Genomic DNA, 27,127 nt, shown 5'->3' with positions numbered 1-27,127 from the left:
CTATGCGGGGCTGGGAAAAAAGCAGTGAGCCAATGTTAGTCGAAAATAATCTGCAACATTCTGGTTCCAGAAATTAAGTAGCTGCTAACAAAGCAAACTCGGAGCTAAGGGCAGACTACCCCAGGAAGCTTCCCCAGTAAACGTCACTGCACCCCTTTACTGCACAATCCGGAGCTGTCACAACACCCTGCCCACAGCCCTCAGTCCTGACCTGCTGTACTAACACTGTGCCACCAACATAGGAATTGCTGCTCCAGAACGGACCGCAAAGCCTGGCATCCTGTCTCCGACTACACCAATGCCAGAGGCTTCCAAGGAAGGTGCACAGCCTTGTAATTTCCCCCCTAGCTAGTGTAATGGGAGGTGCTTTTTTTATTCCTCTAAGTGCCTAATTCCTTTTTGACCCTCAGTAAATGGTTTGCCTCAATAACATCCTGCAGCAGGGAGTTCCACAGGTTGCATTAAAAGACTGGTACAGTAGCCAATGGGGACAAAAAAACAGAACAAGGACAGTAGAGTTGAAAATGGCTTTCCTAAGCCTTGTGCATTGTAAGGCGGATTTATACCCCATGATACCAAGGCAAAGCAGCATTGGTTTGAAGCTGCCTTTGAATTCAGTCCTGGTATAGTGTAGAGGGCACAGGGGACCCATTTTTGTGACTGTGCTTCCTTTGCCCTGTCCCTTTTAGCAACAACTCACCCCCTGCTTGGTGTTAAATATCATTGGCAGCTGCATGTTTGCAGACCTTGGGCCACATCTGCTGCTAGCACAAGTGGGTGAAAGTCTGCTGGACTCGTATCCCTTACGCCAATAGTGAATTGTCCCCCTGGTAGGGTAGGGCTGTTGTCATCTCTTATGGGGATTTCATTTTGAGGCCTGATCCTCCTCCCAGCGGGAGTTTCCCCATGGACTTCTAGAAAAGGCACAGAAGTAACCTGCCGTATCCACCAGCCTCTTTATTTCATCCCCTGGTTGGAGGAGGCGTGTGAAACACCAGCTCCTCCTCAATCCATGGGATTGTGGTGCAGGTGCAGTCCTAGGCCGTGGAGGGTCGGGGCTCTACTCCATCTGTCACTCACACAATCCTGCAGAGACCTGGGATCATCGGGGCCTCAGGTCACACTGGGCTCCTTCCCACTGCTCAGCGCTGGCCCCAAGAGCCAAACCCAGGACAGGCCCCTTCCATTTATAGCAGCCTGCAATTACCAGCTAGCATTTTCCCAAGGCTTCCAGCAACCAATGAACGCTGGCAGGGGTCGCAGTCCAGCATCAGCCCTGGCCTTGTGATGACCACGGGGCTAGCAGTGTTGGTGCAGGGCAGAGCCGGGGCCTGAGGGGGATGTGGGGTGGTGTAGGCTGAGCTCAGCTTTCTCAGCTTCCTGGCCAGGGGGCTGGAATATTTGCAGTTCTTAGCCCATGAAGAAAGGGCAGGGTGCACAAAGGCACAACCACACACCTCACGGGGTCGCTCATTTTATTGGCTTCCCTGATTTCTCCTCTTCCCCACTGGCCCCAGGCAGCAGCCGCTCTGGGAGGATGGCAGAAGAAATATGGTCGTGAGGATGGAAAATGGCTCTTTGATGCCAGCCTCTCAAAGCCCCGGCTGGCACTGAAGTGGCGACTCAAAGGAGAGAGAACAGCGAGGGGCTGGCTACCTTGCAGTGAAGACCCCACAGCTGATGCAGGCTCCAGGGGCTTGCTAAAGGGCTGTTTAACTGCGGAGTGGATGTCCACCTCGCAGGGTCCTAGAGCCTGGCTTCCAGCCTGAGCGTCTCCACCACACTTAAACAGCCCCTTGGTCCAAGCCCGAGTCAGCTGGCACAGACCAGCTGCAGGTGTTTAATCACTGTCTTCATTGCAGAGTTAACCCCCATTAGCCGCACTTGAGTTAACACCTCTCAGGTTAGCCTAGCTCACGTGAGAGCCGCCATGCCACACTGGAGTTAAGGGCTTGTGTAGACACTGCTGATGCCAATGGAAGAGATTCTCCCGTTAATGTAGGTAACCCACCTCCCCGAGAGCTGGCAGCTGGGCGGATGAAGCACTGTCTATGCCAGGGATTAGGTTGATATTGCTGTGTCTCAGAGGTGTGGATTTTTCACACCCCTGTGAGACACAGCTATGCTGAGATACAATCCTAGTTTAGACCAGGCCACAGTAACACAGCCGTTGCCACATCACTTGCACCTCCGCCAACACTGCCGCAATACAAGCCTGTCTCTGCTGTTCACTCCCATGTGAGGGTCTGACTGCCTAGTCATCAGGGCAAGATGCAAGAGGCACTTCTGTGACCACGCTTTCCAATAGTGCCCTGCGCTAGATTCCCCAGCTATTGAATCTGCTCCGTGCACTCTGTGATCTCCGGATTCCTTAAGGACGCTGAGGCGACTGTGCCGAGAGAAAGGGAATACATGCCCCCCCACCCTACCTTGGAAGCGGTTTGGCTCTTTGATGCAAAAAGTTATAGATCCTAGAGGGATGGGCATCTAAAAATACTGGTCACCATAAAATCCTTCTTAATGATGCCACCATGCAGCACTTTGGGCAAGTCCCTTCCCCTCACACCTGGGTCTACTTAGCCAGCGTGAGCTTTTCAAGACAGGGCCTGCGTCTGCACCGTGCATAGCATAACCTGACCCTGATCCTGGCTGGGGCCCTTATGGTGCTATTCTAATAGCAAATAAATAATGATCCGTAAGTAATGGTTCCGCCCATGGATTGCTGTACGGCCTAGGAATTCTTTGTGCCTCTCTATACGGCTTGTACCCTCATCAGTCCAATGTGGACAATGATCCTGACTCTCCGATTTAAAGCACTCTCAGCTCTGCAGTGACATGCACTAAGGACAGGAGTTATCTAGCTCAGAATGCTCCTGGCTGATTGGGCAGGGCTGTGAATAGCAAGGTGGGGGGATTTCAGCCCGACTCCGACCGGGGATTAGCTGCCACACCAGAGCTGGAAAATTGATTCCCCTTAGATATCGCCTAATGAATGGCTTGCCCACTGAGGGGACATTTGCACTGCTCTTCCCACACCGATGCAGCTGCACCAGTGGTTTTTACAGCAGTGCAGCATGCCTGCGCTGGGGCTAGGCCCAGTGTACCTTCACTGGGGCCACGACCCTGATGGAGCCCAGGCCTGAGGTGCTATCGCCACAGGTGTAATTCATTCCCAGAAAGGGCCAAGCCAGCAAGGCAGAGGGAATTTAAAAAAAAAAAGAGTACAATTTTTAAATTGGATTTTTTTTAATTTAAAAATCAAACATTTTTTATTTTGTTACTGAAATTATAATGTTTTTCTTTTTAAAAATAAACCTGTTTGAAAGGAAATCTGAATTTAACCCAAACTTACGTTAAGGCCAAAACTTATTGGAGTTTAGTTGTAAATGTGAAACATGTTTTGATAAGAGACAGTGGCCAAAACATTTCAGGTTGTTTTATCTAATACAAATAAATTGTACTGGCTGTTTTGTCAATTCCAGTTACCAACCTAGATGCAGCTTGGCACAAATCATGAGCAAAGAGCTAATTCTGTTGTAAATAAGCAATATATCAGTCACCATTTTCTTCACATACCAAAAATGTACAAGCAATAAGAATCTGAAAATATCACGCTATAGAATGGTTTAAACAATGGTATATAGTTATAGTGAACCCTCCTACGGAGCAAAAAGCTGTACCAGATCTATGCAAACACTCTATTTAGTTGTAAATCAACATGTTTTAAATGGTTACATCAACCCATGAGAACGCACCTTTCTTTAGGCAAGAACAAATACAAATGGAAAAGCTGATTAAAATCAATAAGTTAAATCAAGGCTTTCCACTTGACGATTGAAATCAGGATTGAAATCACCGACTTCAATCGGCTTGATTTAAACCAATCCACCCTGCAGCATGAGAAGCGTGGGAACTGCAGGGGCTCAGCCCCCACCCCTGCTAAATCCGTGGCTCAGAGAGATGCAGAATTCTTCCCTCTCTCTTTTCAGCCTGAAGCAGAACCAGCATCTCCCCAAGCAGAACATGCTCTCGGGAGGGAGGAGCAGCTTTCCCTGCTGAGAGAGGAGCTCCCGGCCAGAGAATCAATCAGCATGACAGCCCTGATCTGGGGCAGGCCGCACCTCTGCACTGCCCCTGCCTTGCTAACTTGGATTCTCCTGCTGAGCAGTGGGAATGGCAGGGCCTGGAAGCAAGGTGCCCCTCGCCTTCGCCTCTTGTACAAAGGTAGGGGATCAGCGCTGGAGTCAGAGCCAGGATTTCCTGGTGGTTCATGCCCTAAAAACAGCATCAGTCAGCCACACTGATTGGCAGCTCGTTAGGTCAGGGATGGCCAGAAAGGTGGGATCTGGGCTACAGAGTTGGGGATGCCACTATCAGCCTTTCCCTTCAATAGGGCTTCTTTCCCGGTGGTGCCTGTGGCCAGCGAGGCACCGGCCCAGGGGCTCAGGGATTGCCAATGTAAGTCCTGGTGTCGGGATGAGGGTTGGAAAGGGAATGGCCCGGAGGGGAGGTCTCGGGCTGCCCCTGGGGCACAGGAGGGTGTCAATTTACAGTGCCTTATTCTGCGCCATGGACTATGCAATGCACTGGGTCAGGGCCAACCCTTCCCCTGGGGACACGTCACACGTTGCAGGAGGCCTTGGGCAGCCTCTAGCCACACAGGCCACGCAACAAAACACACTGTTCACTTGCATGGGGGAAAATGCACGGACGTTAGGGTGAGGGAGGGAACAAAGAGTCGGCTGGTGTTCCCCTGGGGAGGGAGCATGTCTAGTGGTTAGAGCGGGGCACTGGGAATCTGGAGAGCCGGCTTCTGCCACTGACTCAGCGTGCAGCCTAAGGCAAGTCACTTAACTCAGCGTGGTGAGTCTCGGTCAACCAAGACCCAATATTGCTGTGCAGAGAGGCAGGGTGTGGGGAGGCTGTACCTCCTGCCCTCCCTGGTGCCAGGGCTACACAGATCCACTGCCCAGCCCCCTGCAAAGAGGGGCGATGGCAGCCCATAGGTGGCAGCAGCAGGAGCCGCCATGGAGCAGGGCTATTGCTGCCCTCCGGCCTGGGACAAGGATTCCTGCTCAGCGCCCAGCCCGTTTGCTCCGGCCATACATGGAGGAACGAGGTGTTTGCAGAGTGCTGAGCTCCACGGCTGGATGGAGGTGGGGAGCTACGGGAGTTTTAGCTCTCGCCACCTCTCCCAATTCTTCTCTCCTTCAGCCTCGTCAGTCCCTTTAGACAGCTCTGCTCCTCCAGCAGACAGCTCAAATCCTCTCTGACCCATAAGAGCAGCCAGACTGGGTCAGACCAATGGGCCATCTAGCCCAGTAGCCTGTCTGCCTACAGTGGCCAGTGCCAGGTGCTTCAGAGGGAATACCCTTCTCGCTGTCCAAATCCCCGGGGGCTCTCTCCTGCACCAGCCTCTAGCGCCACTGCTAGCCTGTCTTCCTTAATCTGTCCCCACAGAGCAGTTCCTTCCCTGGGAGTCCCAGAGGCATTTGTGAAAAATTCAGTGGTGCCTCCATTGTGCCATCTAACCCAGCTCACAGCAAGCCTAGACAGCATGGCAGCTAACACCCTGGCAGCCGATCTGCGCTAGAACTCACTGCCACTGCAAGGGTGGAAGCAGCGGTGGGACATGTTAAGGATAAAAAAGGCCCCAGCGTCCTCAGGGATAGAGCTTCCTTCCCCACTTCTCCTGGGAACAGGGGCTGTCCCAAGAGATAGAAAACCAAAGTCACTGCCGGGCTTTCTGCAGAGATGCTGCACCACCAGCTCATGCTGTTGCTAACTAGCACGCTGCAGCCGCTGGCAGAGTCCCCGAGGCCTGTCCCTGAGACAGGACAGCCCCTCCCAAGACAGCAGCTGAGTCTCACCATACCACATGCCCTTCCCCTGCCATCAGGCATGAAGGGATCCCTCCCTCTTGTCAGCAATCCTCGAGGAGAGACTAAGGAGACAGAGATGAAAGTGACTGGCTGGCCCTGATGGGCGGTGGCGCTCACACCAAAGGACTTACTGGGTCTGATCAGAAGGCAGCAGGTAACAAGTGGCTGCAGTGGGAGAATGGCCTCGTTAGGGTTTAGTTTAAGTGAAGTTAGTGCTAGTGAAAGGCCCAGCTGGACGGCTCTAGGGACATGGGTCCTCTCTGCATCCAGGGCAAGAGCTGCACTCATGCAACTGAGCCATGTACAGGGACAGCACGGGCAGCTGCAGGAAAAGCTTCCAACACATCACTGCTGGTGTGCCCCAAACCCTGGCCTGGAAAAAACTGCTGGTGGGATGAGCGGGGAGCTCACATCACAGAGTCAGCCCTTGGCCTCTCTGCCGAGGGCGCCAGCAAGGGGACCTGCTTGTGGTAGTTTTGTGAAAGGGGCACACACATCCACAAGGAACTGGCCTCATGCTGATCTGCTTTTAGGGACGGAGGGATTCCAGACTGGCTCACACCCGAGGTCCATGTAGCCCACTAAATGGTCTCCGACTGGGCCCAGTACCAGAGAAAGGTGCAGGAAACCTCCTCGTCCCTGGTAGTTAGAAGTTGGCTCAAACCATGGGGCAAGAGAGCAAATATCACTTCCAAAACGTTCGTTGTCATTAGTTATGTGAACTGGCTAGCCTTATTATCCAGACACAGTCACGCCATTTGGGGAAATCTTCCTTTTTGCTCTGAACAGCTTCCTGAGGCAAGGAGTTCCACAAGCCAATCGTGTATTGTGTGAAACCTGGCGTCTGTTTTGGATTCTCCACCTTTTGGTTGCATTGACTGTCCCCTTGCTCATGTGTCCTGAAGCAGACCAGAAGTTCCCGGTCTCGTTTCTCCGTCCCATTCATGGTTTTATAGACTATCACAGAATCATAGTAACAGCCCTTGAGAAGTCCTCAATTACAGTCCCTTGCGCCCTGGCAGGACCAAGTAAACCTTTATCACGTCCCTGCTGATTCATCTCCTTTCTAAGGCAACAATCCCAATCTTTTCAGTCTCTTTTCTTATGAGAGTTGTTGCAGGCTCCTCTCTGAACCCCCTTTAATTCTGCAGTTTGGCCACTTCTGACCTTGACCTTATTTCAGCTAGTGACATAAAGCTAGTCACTCATCACCAGGGATGCAAGCACTCATCCGAATAGCTCCATATTCCATTGCTGTTAGTAGCTGTGGCAATCTGACAGTCAAATACCAGATAGCACCTTTCAGTCAAAAGGATCCTGAAGCTTTTTACCACTATGTGCAGGGCGCCCAGGCCCAACAATGAAATGCAGCCACCTCTGGTATAGAACACACCCGCTGGTTAACAGCCCATAGCAAAACTACACAAGAGCTGGTAGAAGGGAGGAAGGGGAGAATAACCTGCAGAACGAACTCTCACGTTGGGATGGAGCCAGGCCGTTGGAATTCAACATTCCTGCTCTTGTGAATGCCAGCATGGCCCGACTCACCAGCCGGTGCAGCAGAGCTCTCGCTAGCCACAGGATTTCAGTCCCTTTCCTTCAGGCCTTGACATAAAACCCCATCACCTCAGCTCTGCACATCAGCCAGGGTCTCCTGCAGGAGGCTCTGCCCCGGATCTCACAGCCCAGGCCTTTTACCTAGGAATTACTGCAAGCCTCTCTCCCTTCTGCTGAAGATGGCTGTGTGAACTCAGGCCTCCTTTTATGCCCCACAGGCACAATCTTCTCCCATGTGACCCCCTTCAGCTGGGAAGGTGGGCTGAGTCCCCACCCCTTAAAGGGCCAGCTCAGCCTGAGGCAGGGTTCGCTAGTGACTTTGTGGGGTCAGGCTGGTGTCTGAGTGTCGCCCAGCAGCAGCAGCAGCAGCAGCAGCAGCAGCACAGCACAGCACAGCACAGCACAGCGCACAGCACCGCACCGCACCGCACCGCACCCCACCCCACCCCACCCCACCCCACCGAGCTCCATGCAGGGCCGTGGGTTAGCGTGGATGCAGAGGAGCACTCCCAGCAGTTCCCAGCACTGCCGGGCTTCCTTGGACTCTGCCGGCCAAGCTCCTATCCAGGCACCAGCCTGCTTGGTTTACACTAGCTGACGACAGTGGTGCAGGGAGGCCACGGGTCGGACACTTGCTCTGGCACTGGCTGCTCTCCCCCAGGCGCTAGGGGCTGGGCCCTTCTCCCCAGCGTCAGCCCCATCGGGGTCACGCTCCCCTTCCCACTCTGGCCTGTGCGGCCTCTGGGCTGGGGGCGTCTCCCCGTGCCGGACCCTGCCCAGGGTCCCCCCCTGCTCTCCCCAGCCGCTCACTCACCGCACCCGCTTCCGGACGGCTCCAGCCCAACCCATCCCCAGCCCCACCCTGTCCCAGCACGGCTCTGCTGAGTGCGGCTCTCTGGGCTGCTCCCTTGGGTTCTGTTGCCGGCGTCTGCTCAGCTCAGCTCCCACCCTGGGCTTCTCTGGCCTCCCAGCCGCTGGCTACTGTGGCTCGGGGACAGGCTGCTGCTGTGTCCTTAGCATGGGCCCTGGCTCCTGCCCAGGCAACTCCAGAGTTACTGCCTGGAGCGCTGGCTTCTCCTCACTGGCCCTGCAGGCTGTCCATCTCAGGATCCTGCTTCCTCCTCGACACCTCCCCTGGCCTGTGGTACTGCTGAGAGATGGCCCACGATAAGACCCACTCAGTTTCATTAAGGGCCCGGGGCCAGCAGTCTCCTTACACAGAGCCTGGCCCGCCAGCTGGGAGATGCCCAGTGGGTTTGTGGTGAGCCATCAGAACGGAGGCTTGCAACCCAAGTCCTACAGGGAGTGTGCACGCTATCTGCCACGCAGCCTTTGGTGAGCAGGTCACCACCGGGCGATCGCCAGCGTTGATAACGTGTCCCGGAAACGCACGGGATGGATCTCCCTTTCCTCGGCGGCAGGCAGCAGAAATTGTTTGGAGGAGAGGACCGAGGAGGGAGTTCCTCCTTCAAAGCGAGAGCGGCCCTGGCCCAGCTGTGCTGAAAAGCCTGGTGCTGTGGGCCGAGCCGAGACAGGAAGCCCCCAGCCTGCGGAGGGCTGGGGGACAATGCAGACAATAGCAGGAGTCGTGACTCACAGACAACACGCAGCAGGCTCAAGGCCACAATGGCCTGACAAGTTGAGGTTTAAAAACCCCAGAGGAAAGAAACCTCCCCAAGCTGCCCTCCACCTCAGAGCCTGTGGGAGCCGGGCTAGCGTCATGGCCCCGCATGGGGGCTGAACGGGGGTGGGGAGAGACACAGGCAGGCGTGCAGAAAGGAAATGACAGACCCGAAGGCAGGGAGAGCAAAGGAAGGATGGCAACAAGGCCAAGAACAATAAGGCTGAGCAGTCGCATGACCCCTGCCACAATGAGAACGCCATCAGACAGCTTATAATAGAACGCCAGCCTCTCGGAGACACTCCACAACTGCTACTGTGACAGGCGCCTTTTTGGCTGACCCGGGAGGCACTGAACTAGGGACCTCCAGAGCTCCTGGGCCTTTCTTTCTGGGATGGTGTCATTACTCTGGGCTTATATAGCAGCGATGCGGTCACACCGTAACACTGCGGGATCTCCTGTGAACGTTCCGGGCAACTGGCTGCTGCCGGCAGCTCAGCGGTTCAAACCCAGCCCGGTTTGTTAGTGTCTGACGGTTGGTCGGTGGTGTGGGTGCACAGTGTGTTCATGGGCCTTGTTCCCATTCCCAGCAGGCAGTTATCCGTATCACACACCACCGCTAAGTGGTCCTGAGGGACCCCTTTCACACTGGCCATCACAACAAAAGGCCGAGGCGTAAACTGGATTCAAATCCTGAGTTACCCCAGGCTTTTGGGGCGTTCGGATCAGGGTTTCAGCTGTGGCCTGTCTCCGATGGGGAGGAGAGAGGACGCTCTCCGAGAAGAGCAACACTGCAGCCTCAGATGCCCTGGTGGTGCGTACGGTTTAGGGTAAGGTTGGGCAGAGATGATCAGCAGGATGCAATGGTTATGGGGGATCTTGGCAGAGAGACAGATGCCTCCTCTGCAGATAGCCCAGGTACCCATGCCTTCTCTCAGCCATTGCACAGTGGGGACCTCCCCGCTCAACCCCTGTTTAACTGGTCTGTTCCCTGACCAGGTTTGTTTGATGAGTGGGGTGAACTGGCTCAGATTCCCACCCACCTCTTAATTAAGAGACTGGGACAAGCCAAACTATGGGGAGGAGGATCTGAAACTAGAGCTCCCAGTCCCTGGCAGGCGGCGATGGCCTTAATCCTTCCTGGGAGCCAGACTGAATCCTCACACCAAAGAACACAGCAGACCTGAGAGCCCAGCAGAGAAAACTGCACCATCTCCCCTGCTCCGGGCCGAAGGGAGGGCAGAAGGTGAAGCAGTGCTAATGGGAGCATCCTTATTGTTTGGGCTCAAGCAGCACAAGGGTTATATCACCTAGGGGACCTCCTTGCAGTACTCCGGTTAATTAAGCCAGGTGGGCCATGTATTGGATAAACCTTTGACCTCCCCCCCCGGTCCTCATTCTGTCCTCAAGAGGCCTGGCCTATATTTCACTCTGGGTGAAGAGAGTCAGAGGAACCGCCCTGGCTCCAGGGAGACACCCCAGCCTTTTCAGAGGCTGGAGAATGCATTGTGGATCTGGGCCCTGCCCCGCTCGCACCTGGGGTCGCTCACAAGGCAGCGATGGGAGTGAGAGCTATGACTCACCTGCCCCATTGGAGTTTAGAGCCCCTCGGCAGATCTGAAAATCTTTCCCCTTGGCTTGGGCACACAGAGGTTGCTAGGCTGCAGATGGGTACCAGCACTGGAGATCTAGCTGGCAAATTGGATGATACCAGCCATAAGAAAGTCAGTGAGGGGTGAGGAATTCAGCCCCTGGCTAGGCAGCTATTGGACGCTTACAGCAGGAATGGTTAGTGGCAAGGAACTCGCTGTAGATGAAGTGACAGGCCCTTTCATTCGCCACACTGGGTTGGGAACTGATTTGCCATTGAGCTGGCTTGACTGAAACGCTCTCTTCTTACAAAGACTTGGAGAACCAGCACGTGCCCGCTCCAAATGCTGCCCCACTGGGATGAGCAGGATGAGCAGACTTCAGTCGAATTTCCGGCTCCCGACACCTGCCCGGAGATAAAATGGTCCCAGCTTCCTCTGTCCCCTGGAAATGGGGTGACAGTCTCTGCAATCCACTGGCCTGTTTTAGAAAAAGGATTCGTGCTTCCATGCATCCCATTTCACACACCTGTGCCCCACACACATGTGCTCATGTCTGCTCAGTCACGTGCTGGCTGGCTGGCTTGTTCCCCATCTGCACTTCTGGGGCAGCCTGCTCGTCCCCGGTGAGCCGAATTCATCTCATCTTCGTGGATTTCAAGGTCCTGCAAAAATTCTCCCAGATCTATGATTCACATTGCATCCTCTCGCCCTGTCACTCAGCCAGTAACGCCTGCCTGGTCTCCTCTTGTTTCCTCCTTTCTCTATTTGGCATGACCGCCCAGTGCAGCAGGTCGCCACCCTGGCCTCAGTCAGATTCCTCCGAGAGACACAGGAAAGTGGATCAGGTCAGGATTTGAAATGCTCTAATGTGGCTTTCCCAGCACATCTTGTCCTTCTGCATCAATCTTCTACCAAGCAACCTCTCCAGGGCAGCGACTGCTTTGATGTTTGGGTTTTGTACAGCGCATGGTCAGCACTTAATCACAGCAAAAGCCCATGCACGTCAGTGGAGCAACAGTGGGGTCAATTTGTCCGTGCGTATCGCAGAATGATACATGCCTCGGTCGTGCCCGCACAGCCCCCTGCCACGGCTGAGGCCACGCTGGGCGATGTTTCCGGGACAATTGGCCAAGGCAGAAGATCCCCCACACTCACCCTGGAAGCTCAGCCAGGAAGGAGGAGTCAGACACCGGGCCCAGAGCTGTCCCCGCAGGTGAAAACGGGCAACACTGAGCGTATGGCCAGATGGCCTCGTGTCTCTGCTCCCTGTGTGCGTCCATGTCTCCCAATTGCTTTGCTGCCACGGACGAGCACTTCCTGCACTTAGCCCCAGGGGATGAGTCAGCGATGGGAGAGCAAGCTGGATTCCTTTCCAGCGCAAGCCTCGGGCACTTCGTCGCCAGCAAAGTCCCCCTGAAGGATTTTTATTACAGGGGCTGACGTGAGAGGCAGGGAGAGCCCGGCTGGATTGTCAGCTCCCAGTCTGAACGCACAGCCCTGGCAGAAGAGGAAGGCAGCTTTGGGCTGGAAATGGAGAAGCTAAATACGGAGCCTCATGCTGTGGTTGTTACCAAGTCGCTGTCCTAACTGCATGGGGAAGGAGGTGTTTGCTGCGGTCACCTTGGCTGTCCAGTGCGGGGTAGTGCAGACAGAACTGGAGGCAGAGGGGGAACTGTAGAGGTCTGGGCAGCTGGGCTGCTCAGGTTTTCTCCATGAGGACCCCGTCCCAGCCCTGAGCTCTCCCAGTTCCCTGAGGGATTCACCTGGTGAAGCTTGCACTCCTTTGTCCGCTCCCAAGCAGGAGGGCTCATACCCAGGGCCTTTGTGCTGGCTCCTCTGCTTTGGACATCTGAGCTTGCTTGGAGGAATCTGGCCCACTTTCTGAGCGGGGCTAATCCAGGATGTACGCTCCCCTTCTGTTACGAGGGGGAGGGGAAGAGCCGCCAGATCCCTGCCGGCTCAGCACCCTGAAGGTACGTCAGCCAAGGGAAGCTGAGGCAGAGGAATGGTGCCGGAGGGACCAAGGAGAAGCAGAGGGAGGCTTAGATTGTAAGCTCTTTGCGGCAGGGACTGGCTGGCTTTGTGCCCCGCTGTAAGCGCCTCGCAAACAATAAAGGCGAAGAAAGGCAGAGGCAGTGGCCTGCTAGTGCGAGGCGCTGGGCTGTGGAATACTCTCCCTAGAGAAGTGCTGACAACCTTGGCAAGACAAAGTATTGGAGCATGTCCTGCAGATGGGCTCCACAGTGTAGAAGTACCAGGAAATCACCTCCCAGGGCCTTGCCACCTCCACTTTCTGTGCCGCATGTGTCAGGGGCCCCCGGCACCTCCCGCAAGCTGGCCTGGGCCAGGGCTGAAGAATGGCGCCATTCCCCAGGAGCGAGGGCAATGGATTTAGAAGCTGTAGTGATCCCGCTCGGCTAGGGAAATGAGTCCTGTAACACCGTACACGATGTCCCCGTAAATCAAGCACAAGCCAGCCGGGCAGGTTTGCGGCCTGCAGCAGCTGCGGTTTTACACAGCCTTTCATTTCCAGGAATCTTTCACCAGGGGAATGACTTAGATCCTTTATATAGAAATTCCACCGAGCCAGTGCTCCGGGATCCCTCGGCTGAAAATACAAGCGGGCCCTGCCCTGCATTCTCAGCCCGCCCCTCCCCAGGGCTAGCGGGACTGGTGAGAATCAGGGACCTGTCGGTATGATGAAAATTCTTCCGGGCTCTCATGGCGCCATTGAACTGCAAGGTCGGTGACACTGGAAGCTGAGCAGCCGTTCCCCTCTGCAGACCCAGCTGCAGCAGCAGCTGCTTGCCACCCATGCTGCCAGCCGGCTGTCCTGACCTGTGGGGCGCTCTGCTCTCTGAGAGGGAGCATGAGGCCAGGACTCCCAGAGGCCACGCTGGCTCCTGGCCAAGGGGGGGAGTGAGCCATCCCACCCTGGGGTTGGTGAAAGGACAGCGACTAGCAGTGCTTGCTCTCTTCGGGGGGGGGGGGGGGGGGGTGTGTGTGTGTGTGTGTGCAGGGGAAATGCTCTCTATCCCTTGGGATTGTGCAGTCCTTCCCAGGGGGCATGGGTGGCAAGGGCTCTTCTGGGGTCAGGGCAGAGAGGACTTTCCCCGGAGGCGTGCAGGACAGAGTCAGGGCAGTGCTCACTTTCTCCTGGGGCAGCGTGGTTTCTTCCTGAGGGTGGGGGATAGGGTCAGGGAATCCCTCCGGTGTGTGTGTGGGGGGTGACCGTTGTCCATTCCCCACCCTCCGCTCTGCAGACCTGCTGCGATCCAACAGCTCCCGCCTGCTGCTGGGCTCGGGAGAGGGGCTGGCATTCCAGTCGCTCCTGGTGGACGAGGCCAGGGCGTGGCTGATGGTGGGAGCCAAAAACCACATCTTCCTGCTGCACCTGGACAGGCCAAGCAAAGAGCCTCAGCAGGTCAGTGCTGGGCGGGGGGGATGAAACACGCTCCTGAGGCAGCGTGGTTTTCTCCTTCCCGGGAGCCCGGGGAGCCCGTAGCTCTGACTGCCAGAGGGGACAAAGCCAGCGAGGGAGGGGCCCTCTAAGGGAGGGAGTTGCACCGGAGAGCACGTGTGACCTCAAGCCGGCCGACACTTGCCTGCACTGCCCCGCCGGCTAGCTGGGCTGCCGTTGTATGTGCTGACGGAGCCCACGTTGGGCAGCGTTGGGGGGTTAAATGGGTACAAACTTGGTCCGCGCCCACTTCACGCCTGAGCCGGGCTCAGACAGCTGGCCCCGGGTCCGACCCCTCCCACGCGGGAGAAGCCGACCACCGTGTGATATGCTGAAGAGTTGCATAGTGGCCACCCAATGAGCGTGAGCTCGAGGGAACGCAACGGCACGGGCCCGGAGCAGTTTCTCCTCCTTGGGGCAGCAGCTCTGCAGCGCCCCCTTCAGGGAAGCAGGGATGGAGCTCGGCGCTGTCCTGGAGGCCAGCTCCAGCCACGTTTGCCCTGCCCGACTGGCGCAGGAGGGAGCGAGGAGGCTGGAGTAACAGGCCCGGTGCTCTCTTGCAGGTTTTCTGGCCCGCCCCCCCGGAGCAGGTGGAGCGCTGCCGGCTTGCTGGGAAGAACGCCGAGGTAAAGCAGGGCAGGGGGGGCCTCTTGTGAGCTTCATTCATCCTTGGTAAAAGCTCAGCGAGCCAAGGCCCCGGCGGGAATCTGCCTGACACCCGAGTCCAGCCAGCCGAGAGCGAGGGCCTCCTTGATCTGCACAGAGCGGGAGCACAGGCTGCCAGCACGGCTCCCTTGGACCCAGCCTAACCTTTAACGATGGGCACAGTGAGAATGCAGCTTTGGTCGGGGGCCGCCAGGCCACTGGCCTTGTCACTCTGGCTAGTGTTAGCCAGGCATTGCTCACCCTCTGGGGATCTGCAAACCTATGCGGAGCTGCAGAGCAAATGGCGCCAGGGCATTCCCATGGCCTGGGGCGGAGACGTGCTGGGGATAAGCGTTAGAAGAGGTGAGGCCAGGGGGCTAAAGGGGCAGGATTTGGAGTATAAAGGCCTGGGGGTTACAGGTGCTGGCGTTCGAAGGAACCTTTTTTCCCCGAGCAGACGGAGTGCGCCAATTTTATCCGGCTTCTCCAACCGTTCAACAGGAGCCACGTGTTTGCCTGTGGGACCGGCTCCTACCAGCCCATCTGCGCCTTCATTCAGCTCGGAGCTAGGGCACAGGTGAGAGAGATCCTGGAGGGCGGATTTGCCGTGGCCAAGAGCAGAGAGAGGACCCCAGGGCGTGCCCTCACCCCCTCTGGGCTCCACGAGGGGCAAGAGGGACCCCCGGGTACCCACTCTTGTCTCTGCAGGCGAGGGGCACGCTCCATCTCCTGCGTGGTGGCTCTGCACCTAGCGCAAGGAACCTGGCAGCACACGGCTTTTGCGCGGGTGGCATGAAGGAGCTCAGGAGGGGACCGCATGAGGGGTGCTCACTCTCCATTCTCTCCCAGCAGCAGGAGGGACCCTAGGGGCACACGCACCCCTGGCCCAGAAATCAGCTTCTCCCTGGCCAACAGCAGCTGAGCAGCCCAGGCCAGGTCCTTAGTCTCCCACTGGATGAGCTGACGCAGGCCAGCATGGCTTGGTGCCCAGCAGCTTCCCTGCCTGGTCGCACCTCCGCGGTCTTCCCTATATTGTGAGCTCTTCTGTCACCCCTCACGCTGCCCCCTCCTGAGCCTTCGTGCAGCCGCCAGCCCAGCCATCCAGCGTACACGCAACGCTGCTGACTCGGCAGCGGCCGGCAGGGCGGGCCCAACACGGCTCAGACCCCGGCTTACAGGCCTGCGTCTGACACGATGTGGACTCGGATGTCCGGCGGGGCTGCCACAAAGCCGCTCGGCTCCGTTCATTCCCAGCCTCTGCCTGGGCTGAAATCTCCCCTTTCACTCCTGCAGGAGCCGGGGGGCTCTCTACAGCTGGTGGCCCACTCCGTGGAATCCGGGAGAGGCAAGTGTCCCTACAGCCCCCACGAACCTTTCACTGGCCTACTCCTAGGTAAGAGGAAAGGTGGGGGCGGGCAGGAAGAGGAGCTTCGAGGCCATGGGGATGGGCACATTAGAAATGAAGTAGCGTTAGACAGTCAGCTCCATCCCTTGCCGCTGACTTCTAACGGCCACATCTCTCATTTGGCCGTGGTTTCTCTCAGAGTGAAGCCTGGGGAGCGTAGCCGCGCGCCCCTGCAGGTGTGAAAGGCCCAGGTCTGCTTAGCGCTGACCGGGACCAGGCAAGGATTGATTGGCTGCACCGCCCGGGATGCTGCCATGCTTTGAGCCTGGGATTCTTCCCCAGGAGAGTCGCAGGCTGCCAGTCTTGGCTCTGGAGGGCTATACAGGCACTCTCGTGCAGGAGGAGACTGTAATAAGACCCTCTCCTGGCCCCGGGTGCTAGTTAAGGAAAGGAGTATTCCCTGCCGAGTGCTGAAGGGAATTGGTTTCATCTGCCCTGTATTGAGTTATTGCTGAGGTGTTGGTTCTTGTTACATGTTTGCTCTAGTTTTAATGCCGGAGAATTTCTAGCTCTAATTGTGTATCTCACAGAATCACCGGGCTGGAAGGGACCTCGCGAGGTCATCTAGTCCAGGCCCCTGCGCTTATCTAGACCATCCCTGACAGGTGTTTGTCTAACCTGATCTTAAAAATCTCCAGTGATGGAGATTCCACAGCCTCTCTCGGCAATTTATTCCAGTGCTTAACTAAATACATGTACGTACCTGGGGTCTCAGGTGGGACCGAACGCAGGCAACCAGCCCAAGACGCTGCCCTGCTGTCGTGGCCACACTGCTGTTTTTAGCACAATAACTCGCTCAGAGCTGGTGCGCGTACGTCTACCCGCGTTTGGAATTACACTTCCCAGCAGCATGTAGATGTACCCTCAGAGTGCCTCGATTTCCCTGCCCATCTGGGGCTTGGGGGACCTGCCTTACACGTCCTGCCTTCAATTCTCAAAGCATTTGTAGGGAAAGAAGGCAAATCTGCACCAAACGTGCCTGCCTCTGAGACCTGCTCCTAAGCCTCTCAGAGAGATCTCAGGGAGTGGACACTGCCTGGAGCTAGTCATACAGAAACATCCAGCCTCCTTCGGTGGCTGGGATTCTAGTTGGTATTCAAGGAAATCTGCCCAGTTACCTTGTCAGGGTCAGCTAATAGCCCCTCAGGCGAGGCTGACACATGGCACGGTGGCCCCCTAATGCTGTCTTTGCCAAGGTGAGGGAGGGGCTGGCTGTTTACGCCACTGCACCCGCCAGCTCTGCTAACACGCTTGCCTCTCTGCACTCAGACGGGGAGCTGTATTCAGGCACCTCCAGCGACTTCATGGGCAGCAGCGCCGCCTTCTTCCGGACCCAGGTTCACAGGGCTGACCAGAACTACATCCGCACAGAGCAGAACCAAGCTCATTGGCTAAATGGTATGGGGAGGCTGGGGAGGCTGGGATCCATCCCAGTGGTGAGGCTGGGCTCCTGCCATCCTACCCAGCAATGTAACTCCACTTTGCGCTGCAGGCACCACATTTCCCATGCTGCTGTTGCTGGCAAGCAGGGGCTTGATTTTCTCTCACTACTGCTTTCCCAGGCTCAGCCCCCGTGTTACACGGGTGTCACAGGCCCCTGTGCAAGCGCTTCAAACAACCCCTCCCACGGCTGCCCCCTGCCAGCCTCAGCCCTCTGAAGTGCAGGGAGAAGGGAGAAAGGCCGGCAGTTGTTTATAATGAAAAAGGAAAGAGCCAGGGCAGGGCGTGAGAACTCCAAGCCTGGGCCCAGCAGCTCCTAGCTAGCTGTAGGGAGCAAGCGCCCTTGGGTGAGTGACTCAGCCCAGGTTTGCTCAGACGTTCTTCCGCAGGTGGAAAGTCCTGCAGAAAGCCAGCCCTGGGCAAGAAGGCTTGTGTAAGCCCCTGCTCTGCGGGTGCATGGCGGGGTCCCTCTGCCCCACCTACGGAGGGGACAAATCAGCTGCAGGTCCAGCTGGGGAGCTGCCTGGAGTGGAAGGAGCCCAGGCTGTTGGCTGTACAGCCCCAGTTTGGCAGCCGTCAAACCTGCCTTGGCCGGGGGAGGTTTTGCGAGACTATCAAAACGCACCGAGCATTTTGGATGGAAACCTTGGGCCGCAATGATCTTGTCAGGATGAAAACTGGGATGGTGCGAGTGGCGGGGTTAGCACCTGAGTGCCGGTCCCACGCGTAAGGACAAATGCAAAGGTGAGATGCTGCCAGCATTGCTTGGGTTGAGCCCATGTGGTCTCTTGCTGAAACCCAAGGCCCTGCTCTCAGAGTAAGCAGTGACTCCACCTGCGTAAGGGTCTCACCACAAGACAGCGAAGGTAAATGAGGTGCAAGCTAACAGCATGCCCGCATTCCCCTCTTTCTCTGAGGCAGCTCCTCGGCACCAGCATTGCATTTCACTTTAGCAAAGGTTAGATGGGTCTGCATTAGAACCGCAGAGCCAAAGCCCAGTGGGGAATTTCAGATCCCGGTGCCACTGAGATCAAGCATTGCAGCTGGCTCGTCTCTCTCCATAATTCACTGGCCGAGCCCAACAGCCCTTGATACAGTTTGGACGCAGAGCCACTTAGTGGAAGCAATGGGGGTGACGCAGGAACCGGGGGGGGGAATTTGCCGGTCTGACTTGCTGATCAGAAGGGATGCGCTTAAAAGCACAGGAGCAGATCCTCATTTCGTGGCTCAGGTAAAACGTGAGTTTCGGGGATGAGGCACTGTTCCTCTGCGTGTGCCGCCCCCATGCATCTCCCCTGGATCCAAACCTGACCGCAGCCCCTGACTGCAGCTGTAATGTAAAGCCAGAGCAGAGGAAAAGGGGACGTGGCCATAGATCAACCTGCCAGAACAATGCCTTTCCCTCCTCTCAGAGCCTGTGTTCATTGGTGCCTACGTGATTCCTGACACCTACAATGCCGCCGACGACAAGGTGTACGTCTTCCTGCGAGAGACGGCCGTGGAAGCCGGCCAGTGGGAAAGACGGCGCATCCATGCCCGAGTGGCACGTGTGTGCAAGGTCAGCTAGCCCAGGGCCAGGGCACGGCTGCGGAGAGCCACCAAGCGACAGGGGAAGGCTGGCACTGTGAAATTCACTGTCCTACTGGGAAACGAGGGCTTGTTTCTCTCCATCATGGCAGAGTCCCCACCTCTGGCTTTTGGTGAGGGGGATGGAGGCAGCGTGATGGAGTGGCTAGAGAAGGGACTGGGGAACAGGAGACCAGGGTTTTGTTGTTCACTCTGCCACGGATCGAGCAAGTCACATCCCCTCCCTTGCTTTGTGCAGCTGAGACCCTGGGCTGGAGAGAGTGGGGCAAACGCCCATCACCCCCTCGTTGAGCTGTGGGCATGTGGAGGGTTACAGTGTGGGAGGGGGCCGTGGCCTGGGGCATGGAGGGGCTAACATGGGAGGGAGCAGGAGGGTGCAGGGCATGGCAAGACCCTGAGCGATGGGTTTGTGGCTGGCAGAATGACGTCGGTGGGAAGCGCAGCCTGATCAATCGCTGGAGCACGTTCCTCAAGGCCCGGCTGGTTTGCTCCGTCCCAGGGCCCCAGGCCAGCGAGACGCACTTCGACCAGCTTGGTGAGTGGGGTGCGCGGTCCCTTCTAGGGCCATCCACGGCTGGGTCCGTCCCACTCAGCTGTGGCAGGGACGCCAAGTGCCTCGCCTGACCACAGAAGCCCTGGCTGCCGACTGCCGAGTGAGTGAGGGCACAGCTGGACGGTCATCGGGGCGGCAGAGGGGAGGGGCAAAGGTCCCGAGATGAAACCCCCCGCTCCCTTGGCCCGGAGCTGGGGCCCGCAGAGCGTGTGCTCAGGACTGCTCCCCTTCTGTCGTTGCAGAGGACGTCTTCCTCCTCCGCACCCGGGACCCACAGAACCCTCTCATCTTCGGCCTCTTCACAGTTGCCAGGTGAGTGGGAGCAGGCGGGCCGAGAGAGGGCAGAGGAGGGAGCTGCAGGTGAGAAGGCTCTGGCACAACCAACGGTGAGACCAGGTGGCCGGATAGCAGGGAGGCTAGTACTAGACAGATGCCGGGGGTGGATGCACCAAGGCCATGGCAAAAAGACCCCATTGCAGAGCCTCTTAGCCACTCTTGCTCCCCTGGGACCGTGCCAAGGGATCCAGGCCCTCTCCCCCCCGCCCCCATTTTCTACCGCTGCTTCCCCCAGGATCCCAGTGTGCTGACTCTTGGGTCAGTGGTAAATGGACGCCAGCCTCTCCCCCTGCAATCAGCAGCTCTCTGGGCCCAGGCTGGGTCGATCTGCACAAGCTGGACCGACTGGCGCCAAGACACACGCCTTGCATGGATGCTCTCCCGGCAGCTTCAGAGCGCGGCTGGCAGGCGCTGACGGAGCGGAGGGAAGCTCAGGCAGTGGGGTTAGCTAACCACAGCAGCTTTGGGCACAGACCGGGGGCCTCGCACCAGCGCCCATGGCTGCAAGTCGGACCCTGATTCGGGTCTGCTCAGGCTGGTCTCTCTCCTCTCTGCCAGCGGGATCTTCACCGGCTCTGCCGTGTGCGTCTACTCCATGGCGGCCGTGCGAGCTGCTTTCAACGGGCCCTTTGCGCACCAGGAGGGACCGGACTACCGCTGGGTGGAGTACAAGGGCCGGACCCCCTACCCCCGCCCAGGGACGGTGAGTGTGAGACACGGGGTGGCTGAGAGGCCGGTGACAGCAGAGGGAGGGGGCTGGGCCACTCTGGGCTTTACACCCTCCCTCCGCTTCCGTCTCTTTCCCCAGTGCCCCAGCGAAACGTACGACCCGCTTCTCCACTCCACCAAGGACTTCCCTGACGAGGTGATGAGCTTCATGCGCAGCCACCAGCTGATGTGGGGCTCCGTGTACCCGCTGGGCCGGCAGCCCACGCTGGTGAGGGCCAACGTCCCCTATCGGCTCCGGCAGCTGCTGGTGGACAGGGTGGAGATGGAGTCCGGGCACTACGACCTTCTCTTCCTTGGGACAGGTAGAGGCTCTGCGATTTGACCCCAGCTCTGCATGTCCCTTTGCCCCTCTCCTGCCGGGCTGCCCCTGCGCCTCAGCCTGGTGAGGCTGGCACCGCTCTGCCCACACACCCTCGCAGGGGCCCATCCCCTCTCTGCGCCGGTCTGTGGGGAACTCCGACCGAGCAGCCAGCGCACCTCAGCCCTGCCCTGGGCACAGCGACTCCCTGCCCTGCAGTGCCAGGTGCCTGCCCGTGCCCCAGAGAGCTGGCCGTGCACTGCAGCTCAGCACTTGCGCACACACAGAGAACAGGAGCCCGGACGGAGCATTCGGCTCCAGGAGCACCAGAGGACCAGCCAGAGCAGGTCAATTCTCTTCTCTGCAGAACAGCCACTAGAGGGCCCCCCCCCCCCCCCCGCTCCATCCTCACTGGGGTCCCACCTCTAGCAGCCTAGGGGCTGGGGGCATGTGCATAAGCTGCTCATTGGGCCGGGGCTAGCGAACCCTGCAGGCGCGCGCTCAGGGCCAGGCAGCAGCTCCAGCAGCAAGCTGCAGATACTCCGCCACCACGGTGCACAGAAGCCTTTTTCTGAAGCAGCTGGGTGAAGGGCAGTTCTTGGTGCAGCTGTCAGGCCATGGCTGGGCTCTGTTGCCCTTGCAGGTCTCCTGGCATCGATGGTTCTGGGGCGGCAGGACAACGAGGAGCGGGGTGAAAGGGCCGGGGCTTCCTGAACCCGCTTCTCACAGGGCTGGTCTCGCCTTAGCTCTTCCGGGCAGCTCAGCTTTGGCTTGTTCAGAAATCAAGTCCGATCTCTCCCTGCGGAATCACAGAGGAGCAAACAAAGCACGCAGGCGGGGCTGGGCTCGGAACAGGCCCCCCACATGGGGAGGGCACAATAAGGATCTGTCCCTGAACTGGGAACGATCTCTCCAGGCAGGGTGGTAAACCTTCTTCACGGCTCTCCCACTTTGGAGCAGCTGCCCTCCATGCCCGACAGCCGCAGCACCTCCCTCTAGACCCTTCCCGAGCGCGTCTCTCGCTGCTTTGGTTGTGAGTTTGATCCTCTGAGATGGCGTCAGGCTTATGGAGCCTGTGATGCTCCTCTCCCTCCTTCCGTTCTGCCACCTCCTCCCATCCTGTTTCTATGGCTACAGTGAAAAACTCCCACCAGGCCCTCCGGGCCCAGCCCGGACACTGCCGCAATGGCCCTGGAGGCAGTGAGGCTGTGGACTGTTACTGGCTTGTCACGAAGCCAGAGACAAGAGCGCAATAGCCCAGAGTTCAAACCCCTGCGTTGTCCACTCAGACCTGCACCCTTGCAAGTGGGAGAAATGATGCCCCATGCAGCTCGCCTCAGCAGGTTTTTCAGGTGAAATCTTCAAATCTAGGGGCCTGCCTGGAGATTAGATTTCATGGCCACTGCACTGCAGCCTGGTGAGACGCCCCCCCCACTGGTCCCAGGAAACATGCCACGTTGCCCACACACCATCCTGCCCCACTCTGCCCTCTGCCTGGCATTTGGGCTGGAGGTGGGGAGTTATGTGCACCTCAAACCCACGGCCTCAGCCGGGGGGGGGCAGTCAGACCCAGTGACCAGCTGGAGATGCAGCGAGCGGGTCCCAGACCAAGGGACCCCTCCCCCCCCGCAGGAAAGGGCTGCAGCAAGGGGGTTCAGGCTGGGGGTGAAGTATCCCCCACCGCGGGCCCCGGATCAGCTCCTGGCCTGTGGGTGCTGTGGAAGCGAAGCTTCTGCCACCTTCATGTCCCCTCCTTTCTTCCAAGTGGGGCTGTCTGCAGCTGCCCCCTTGGCCGTCCCAGGGTCCCCAGCCTGCCTCCCTCCCTCTCATAGCTCTCCCTGTTGCTTCCCCAGATGAAGGCAAAGTGCTAAAGGTGGCGCTTGCCGGTGGGAGAGGCCAGGACAGCGAGGAGATCAGCCTGGAGGAAATCAGTGTCTCTAAGGTACGGGCGGGGAAGGCCTGCCCCAAGCTTGCCCTTTGTGTTCTCAGATTGCCCTGAGGGGCTAGGCTGGCTCCCGGGGAGAACTGATCCCACTAGGACGTCTGGCGGCATGAAAGTGGCTGCAACAGCACAGCTTTGTCTCCAGCCGGGGGTGCCGGCCAGCCAGCCGAGAACCGAGCCCTGCAGCAACCTCTCCCAGCCCTGCTTCTATGGCTGAGCTGCTCCTGCCTCGGGGCCAAGCCCGCCGGGGTGCAGGGAGCCAGGCCCATCCTTGCTGGCCCAGGCCTCAGCTGCAGAAGCCCATGGGCAGAGCCCAGCCCTAAACAGCGCTGCCATGCCACAGCCAGCCAAGGGTGAGGGGTATCTGCGGCATGGAGTCTCCACCCAGGGGCTCAAAGGCTCCGTGGGGGTTGGCAGGGACGGGGAGGTGCCGTTCCCCCATGGCACAGAAGCGACCCCAGGCACAGGGAAGCTTACGCGAGTTGCCCAAGATCATACGGAGTCTGGGTCAGAGGCTGGTGTTGAACCCAGATCTCCTGTCCGCTTCCTGCTGCTGTTTAGCCCTGTCCTAGACTAGCCGGGGCTACGTGCGTCAGACCGAGGGGAGGTCCCTTGGCAAAATGGGACGGGGCGGGGTGGGGGAGATCCAGCACCGGTGCAGTGGCTGAACTCAGCTACCCAAACTCCAGTGCTGTTCTTTCCCCTCTAGGTGCCTTCTCCCATCCTGGACATGCAGTTCTCACCAAAGCGGGTAAGTTCTCGTTACGGGCCGTTCGCAAAGCCCTAGCATGGCCAGGGCCGTCAGGATCCGCACGCGCACAGGGTGCAGGCCAAGGAGGCACTCTCCTGGGCTCTCCGGACAGGAGCCACGCGCCACTGCAGACATTCATGTGCTGCACCTGTGTGGGACAGGATCCCCCACTCCAGGGCACCAGGCATGGCCCTGCCCGGTTCCAGCTATGCCAGGGTCAGGGCCCCCCGTTGCATGGCGCCAGGCATGGCATTGCCTGAGTTCCCGTGTGTCACAGCACCCCTGCTGCGAGTTACCTACCCAGCCCCCGCACTGGTCTATGAAGAGCAAGAATAGCTGCTTCCTTTGCTAGCTGGGAGCTGCGGGGTGGTTCCCGCCCTTGCCCCAGGCTGCTGCGGGCGGCTCTCCTGGAGGGCGCAGGGCTGCTGACCGCTGTTCTGGTTCCACGAGCAGCAGGAGCTGTTTGTGAGCAGTACCCACGGGCTGGTCCAGCTCTCCCTGCACCGCTGCGAGCTCTATGGCCAAGACTGCGCCGACTGCTGCCTGGCCAGGGACCCCTACTGCACCTGGGACGGCCAGGGCTGCAGCCCCCAGCGGCTGACCAAGAGGTGAGCCCACCCTACTCCTCGCTCCCTTGACAGAGCCCCGCTCCCTGCCGCTGCCCTTCCAGCTACCCCCGTGGCTGTTGGAAAGGAGGGGGACCGGGGGAATTCAGGGCTGGTTACATACGCTGCAGGCCGGAGCCTCAGCCCAGCCAGAACCAGACATTGCATTGGCAGACGCTTCCCCTGATCAACCCAAGTCAACCATCCAGAACCACAGCAGCCCCTGGGCCTTTCACACACCCCCTGCCACTGCCCTCCATCCTGGTCCACAGCCCCCCGCTATTCCAGCCGTGGGCCCCACACAACCCCACCCCTAAATCTTCATTTGCTGCACCTCTGCCAGGCACGGCTAACTGAGTGGGTCGTTTCGTTCCCCTCCACACAGGCGAGCACGCTGCCAGGACTTGCTGGAGACCGACCCGGTCAGTCAATGCCAGGACACCACGGCGGGTGAGAATCAGCCACCGCGGCACCCCCCTCGCCAGCCACATCACGCTGCATCCCATGGGCTGTTCTCGCCTGCCATGGAGGAGGGAGCTGGTGGGGTGAGAATAAGGAGCCCCGGCCAGCCTCGGGGGCCTCTAGCGGCCCCGGCCATGGGTGGGTGGCCCTGCCCTGCGATGGAGACAGGGCACAGGATGCTCTGAGGCTGCACCGCGCAGCGGGCCGAGCAGGCAGGGATGCCAACTGTCCTGTGGAGGGGAGGCTCCCAACGCAGAGCCAGAGGTGGCTGGGCCGGTGCTAGTTCTGCAGTGCCAGGCGTGTACAAAGTGCCCTGGCCTGTGGGAGGGGGCGGAATTGTACGTGGCAGCAATACAACCACCTTTCGCTGCATGAAAACAGGCCTGCATGTGTGAGGTGACTTGCTGTAACTCCTCTTTACACACACACACACACACACACACGCCCCCAAAGGCCAGGCGGAGGGCAGGCTGCAAATCCCAGCTTTCTCGGCCTGGCGCGCTAATGGAGTGTCGGCTGATGGCGCACTGGGCGTGGCTGGAAGGGCTTCGTGGAAACGACGCTGGCCATCACCACTGACTCAGCTCCGCTCAGTGTTTGCTGCCTAACTCGCCTCCCGCCCAGCCGTATGGCAAGAGATCGGCTCACGCAGTGTGCCCTCGAACTGAGCTGGGTTGCGTTGTGCAGGCAATGCTGGCCAGGGAAGCAGGGAGGACTCTGTTCCCCCCCCATGCACGTGCTCTGCCCTGCCCTTTGCAGGAGTCACTTCAGCGGAGGAGAAGCTGGTATTCGGGGTGGAGAACAACTCTACGTTCCTTGAGTGCCTGGCGCGCTCTCCGCAGACCGCCCTTCGGTGGCTTGTGCAGCAGAGCCTGGAGGCAGCCCTGCGTGAGGTACTTGGGGAAGGGAGAAGCTAAACATGGGCAGTTATGTAGTCAGGTTCCCGGGGTGAGATGTGCTGCCCGCTCTGCCCGGGGTGGGGGTGGGGGGGCAGAGGGGAGAGACACTGCCCTCAGACAGGGTAGGGCGGGGCAGGGCACTGCTGTCCAGGCTGGAGCGTGGCCCATTGCACAGGCCAGAGAAGAGGCAGCGATTCATGAGCTGCAGCCCCAGCTCCACGGAAACACCCCCCAGGTGGCATCTCAGGGCACTGTGCTTTTGTCCCCTTCCTGCTGTGTCTGCCGCAGGTGAGGAACGGGGACCACTTCTCCATCCTGGAGCGAGGGCTCCTGATCCGCCGGCTGGCGAGAGAGGACGCCGGGCTCTATCAGTGCCAGGCAATGGAACGCGCCTTCTCCCGGCCCCTCATGCGCTACCGCCTTCGTGTCATCGGCCACGAGGCCATGGAGTCTGCGTCCCCCCAACGGAGCAAGGACGCCGAGGAGAGAGGCAGCCCCCTGAGCCTGGCACCCATTACTGACCTGCAGCTCCATTACAAGGGCTACCTGGGGGCACCAGGCACCAACCTGGACACATACTGCCATGCACTTGGGCACCAGGAGAGGCAGCGGCAAAAGGCCTGGCACCAGAGGTGGCAGCATCATTCCTTGGAGAGCAGGAAAGGCCGAGTACGGCGGCATCCCAACCCCGTGAAGCCACCCACAGCTGGGCTGAGGCTAGTCTGATGTCTGCACGGTTCCCTGGGGGGTCCCCGAACCCATCTCCATTAGCCAGCCACGTCTCCGGAGCCCTTCTGAATGCACAGCCCTGCACAGCTGCCAGCTCAGCTCAGAGATGCTGCCGTGCTCTGCCTGCCCAAAGACTCACCCTTCACTACCTCAACCATGGCACTGCCCTTGTCACCTCCTGGAGCCGGGGGGACCCAGCGGACAGTGAGGATGCACTTAGCCCCATGTGGGCTGGGGGAGTCTATTGAGTCCAGTGGGAGCTAGAGCAGGGAATTCGCAGCCTGGCCCTGGAGCGAACAGCCTGGATACTAGGCCTGCTGACGCAGACTGAGGGGACAAGCAGACGGGAAACGATTTACATACCATGAAATATTTATTCTCTGCATTGTTCTTCTGTCATTTTCCTATCACGCCTCTTAGTATTAATAATAAACCCTGGAAATTAAACAGAATGGAAACACCTGGTTCTCACCAGCCTCCCTCGTTCTGTAGAACTGATACCCTTCTCCCTCTGCCCTGGTAGGGTGCAGAGCCTCCAGCCCCTTCAGCAAGCATTGCAAGTCAGCTCGGGCAGAGAACACATGGGCTAGTGGTTCCATACAGGCCTAAGGAGGGACAAATCTGGAGTTCTGGT

At 58.5% G+C, this 27,127-nt stretch overlaps 1 protein-coding gene and 1 long non-coding RNA gene across 2 annotated transcripts in view; one reads left to right on the top strand and one right to left on the bottom strand.

Moving 5' to 3' along the window:
* The window catches only part of LOC137161729 (uncharacterized), a 15,402-nt gene extending 7,801 nt beyond the window's left edge, over positions 1 to 7,601 (bottom strand). Inside the window, exon 1 of the long non-coding RNA XR_010922163.1 lies at positions 7,361 to 7,601. This is a non-coding gene — a long non-coding RNA (uncharacterized lncRNA). The remainder of the gene's footprint in view (positions 1 to 7,360) is intronic.
* On the top strand, positions 4,092 to 27,127 carry LOC137161728 (semaphorin-3D-like). The gene is made up of 17 exons (XM_067561158.1): positions 4,092 to 4,224; positions 13,916 to 14,076; positions 14,676 to 14,738; positions 15,215 to 15,334; positions 16,051 to 16,150; positions 17,432 to 17,560; positions 19,015 to 19,160; positions 19,610 to 19,724; positions 19,985 to 20,054; positions 20,637 to 20,781; positions 20,887 to 21,109; positions 22,959 to 23,047; positions 23,757 to 23,798; positions 24,252 to 24,406; positions 24,789 to 24,853; positions 25,625 to 25,758; positions 26,053 to 27,127. The coding sequence occupies exons 1-17, from the start codon at positions 4,092 to 4,094 to the stop codon at positions 26,488 to 26,490; spliced, it is 2,328 nt and encodes a 775-aa protein (XP_067417259.1). The 3' UTR covers positions 26,491 to 27,127.

Source organism: Emydura macquarii, unplaced genomic scaffold (assembly GCF_026122565.2).
Source record: "Emydura macquarii macquarii isolate MOO-44397 ecotype Brisbane River unplaced genomic scaffold, CSIRO-AGI_Emac_v2 contig_2369, whole genome shotgun sequence".
In the NCBI taxonomy this organism is placed as follows: domain Eukaryota; kingdom Metazoa; phylum Chordata; order Testudines; family Chelidae; genus Emydura; species Emydura macquarii.
This window is presented reverse-complemented; position numbering and strand designations above follow the sequence as displayed.

What these genes read in the sequence shown, in the direction of transcription:
- LOC137161728 (XM_067561158.1), top strand. Translation starts at nt 4,092, where the DNA reads ATGACAGCCCTGATCTGGGGCAGGCCGCACCTCTGCACTGCCCCTGCC. An exon ending in TTTCACTGGCCTACTCCTAG is followed by an intron (nt 16,151 to 17,431) that starts GTAAGAGGAAAG and finishes CTCTGCACTCAG; the next exon opens with ACGGGGAGCTGTATTCAGGC. An exon ending in AGGAAATCAGTGTCTCTAAG is followed by an intron (nt 23,048 to 23,756) that starts GTACGGGCGGGG and finishes TTTCCCCTCTAG; the next exon opens with GTGCCTTCTCCCATCCTGGA.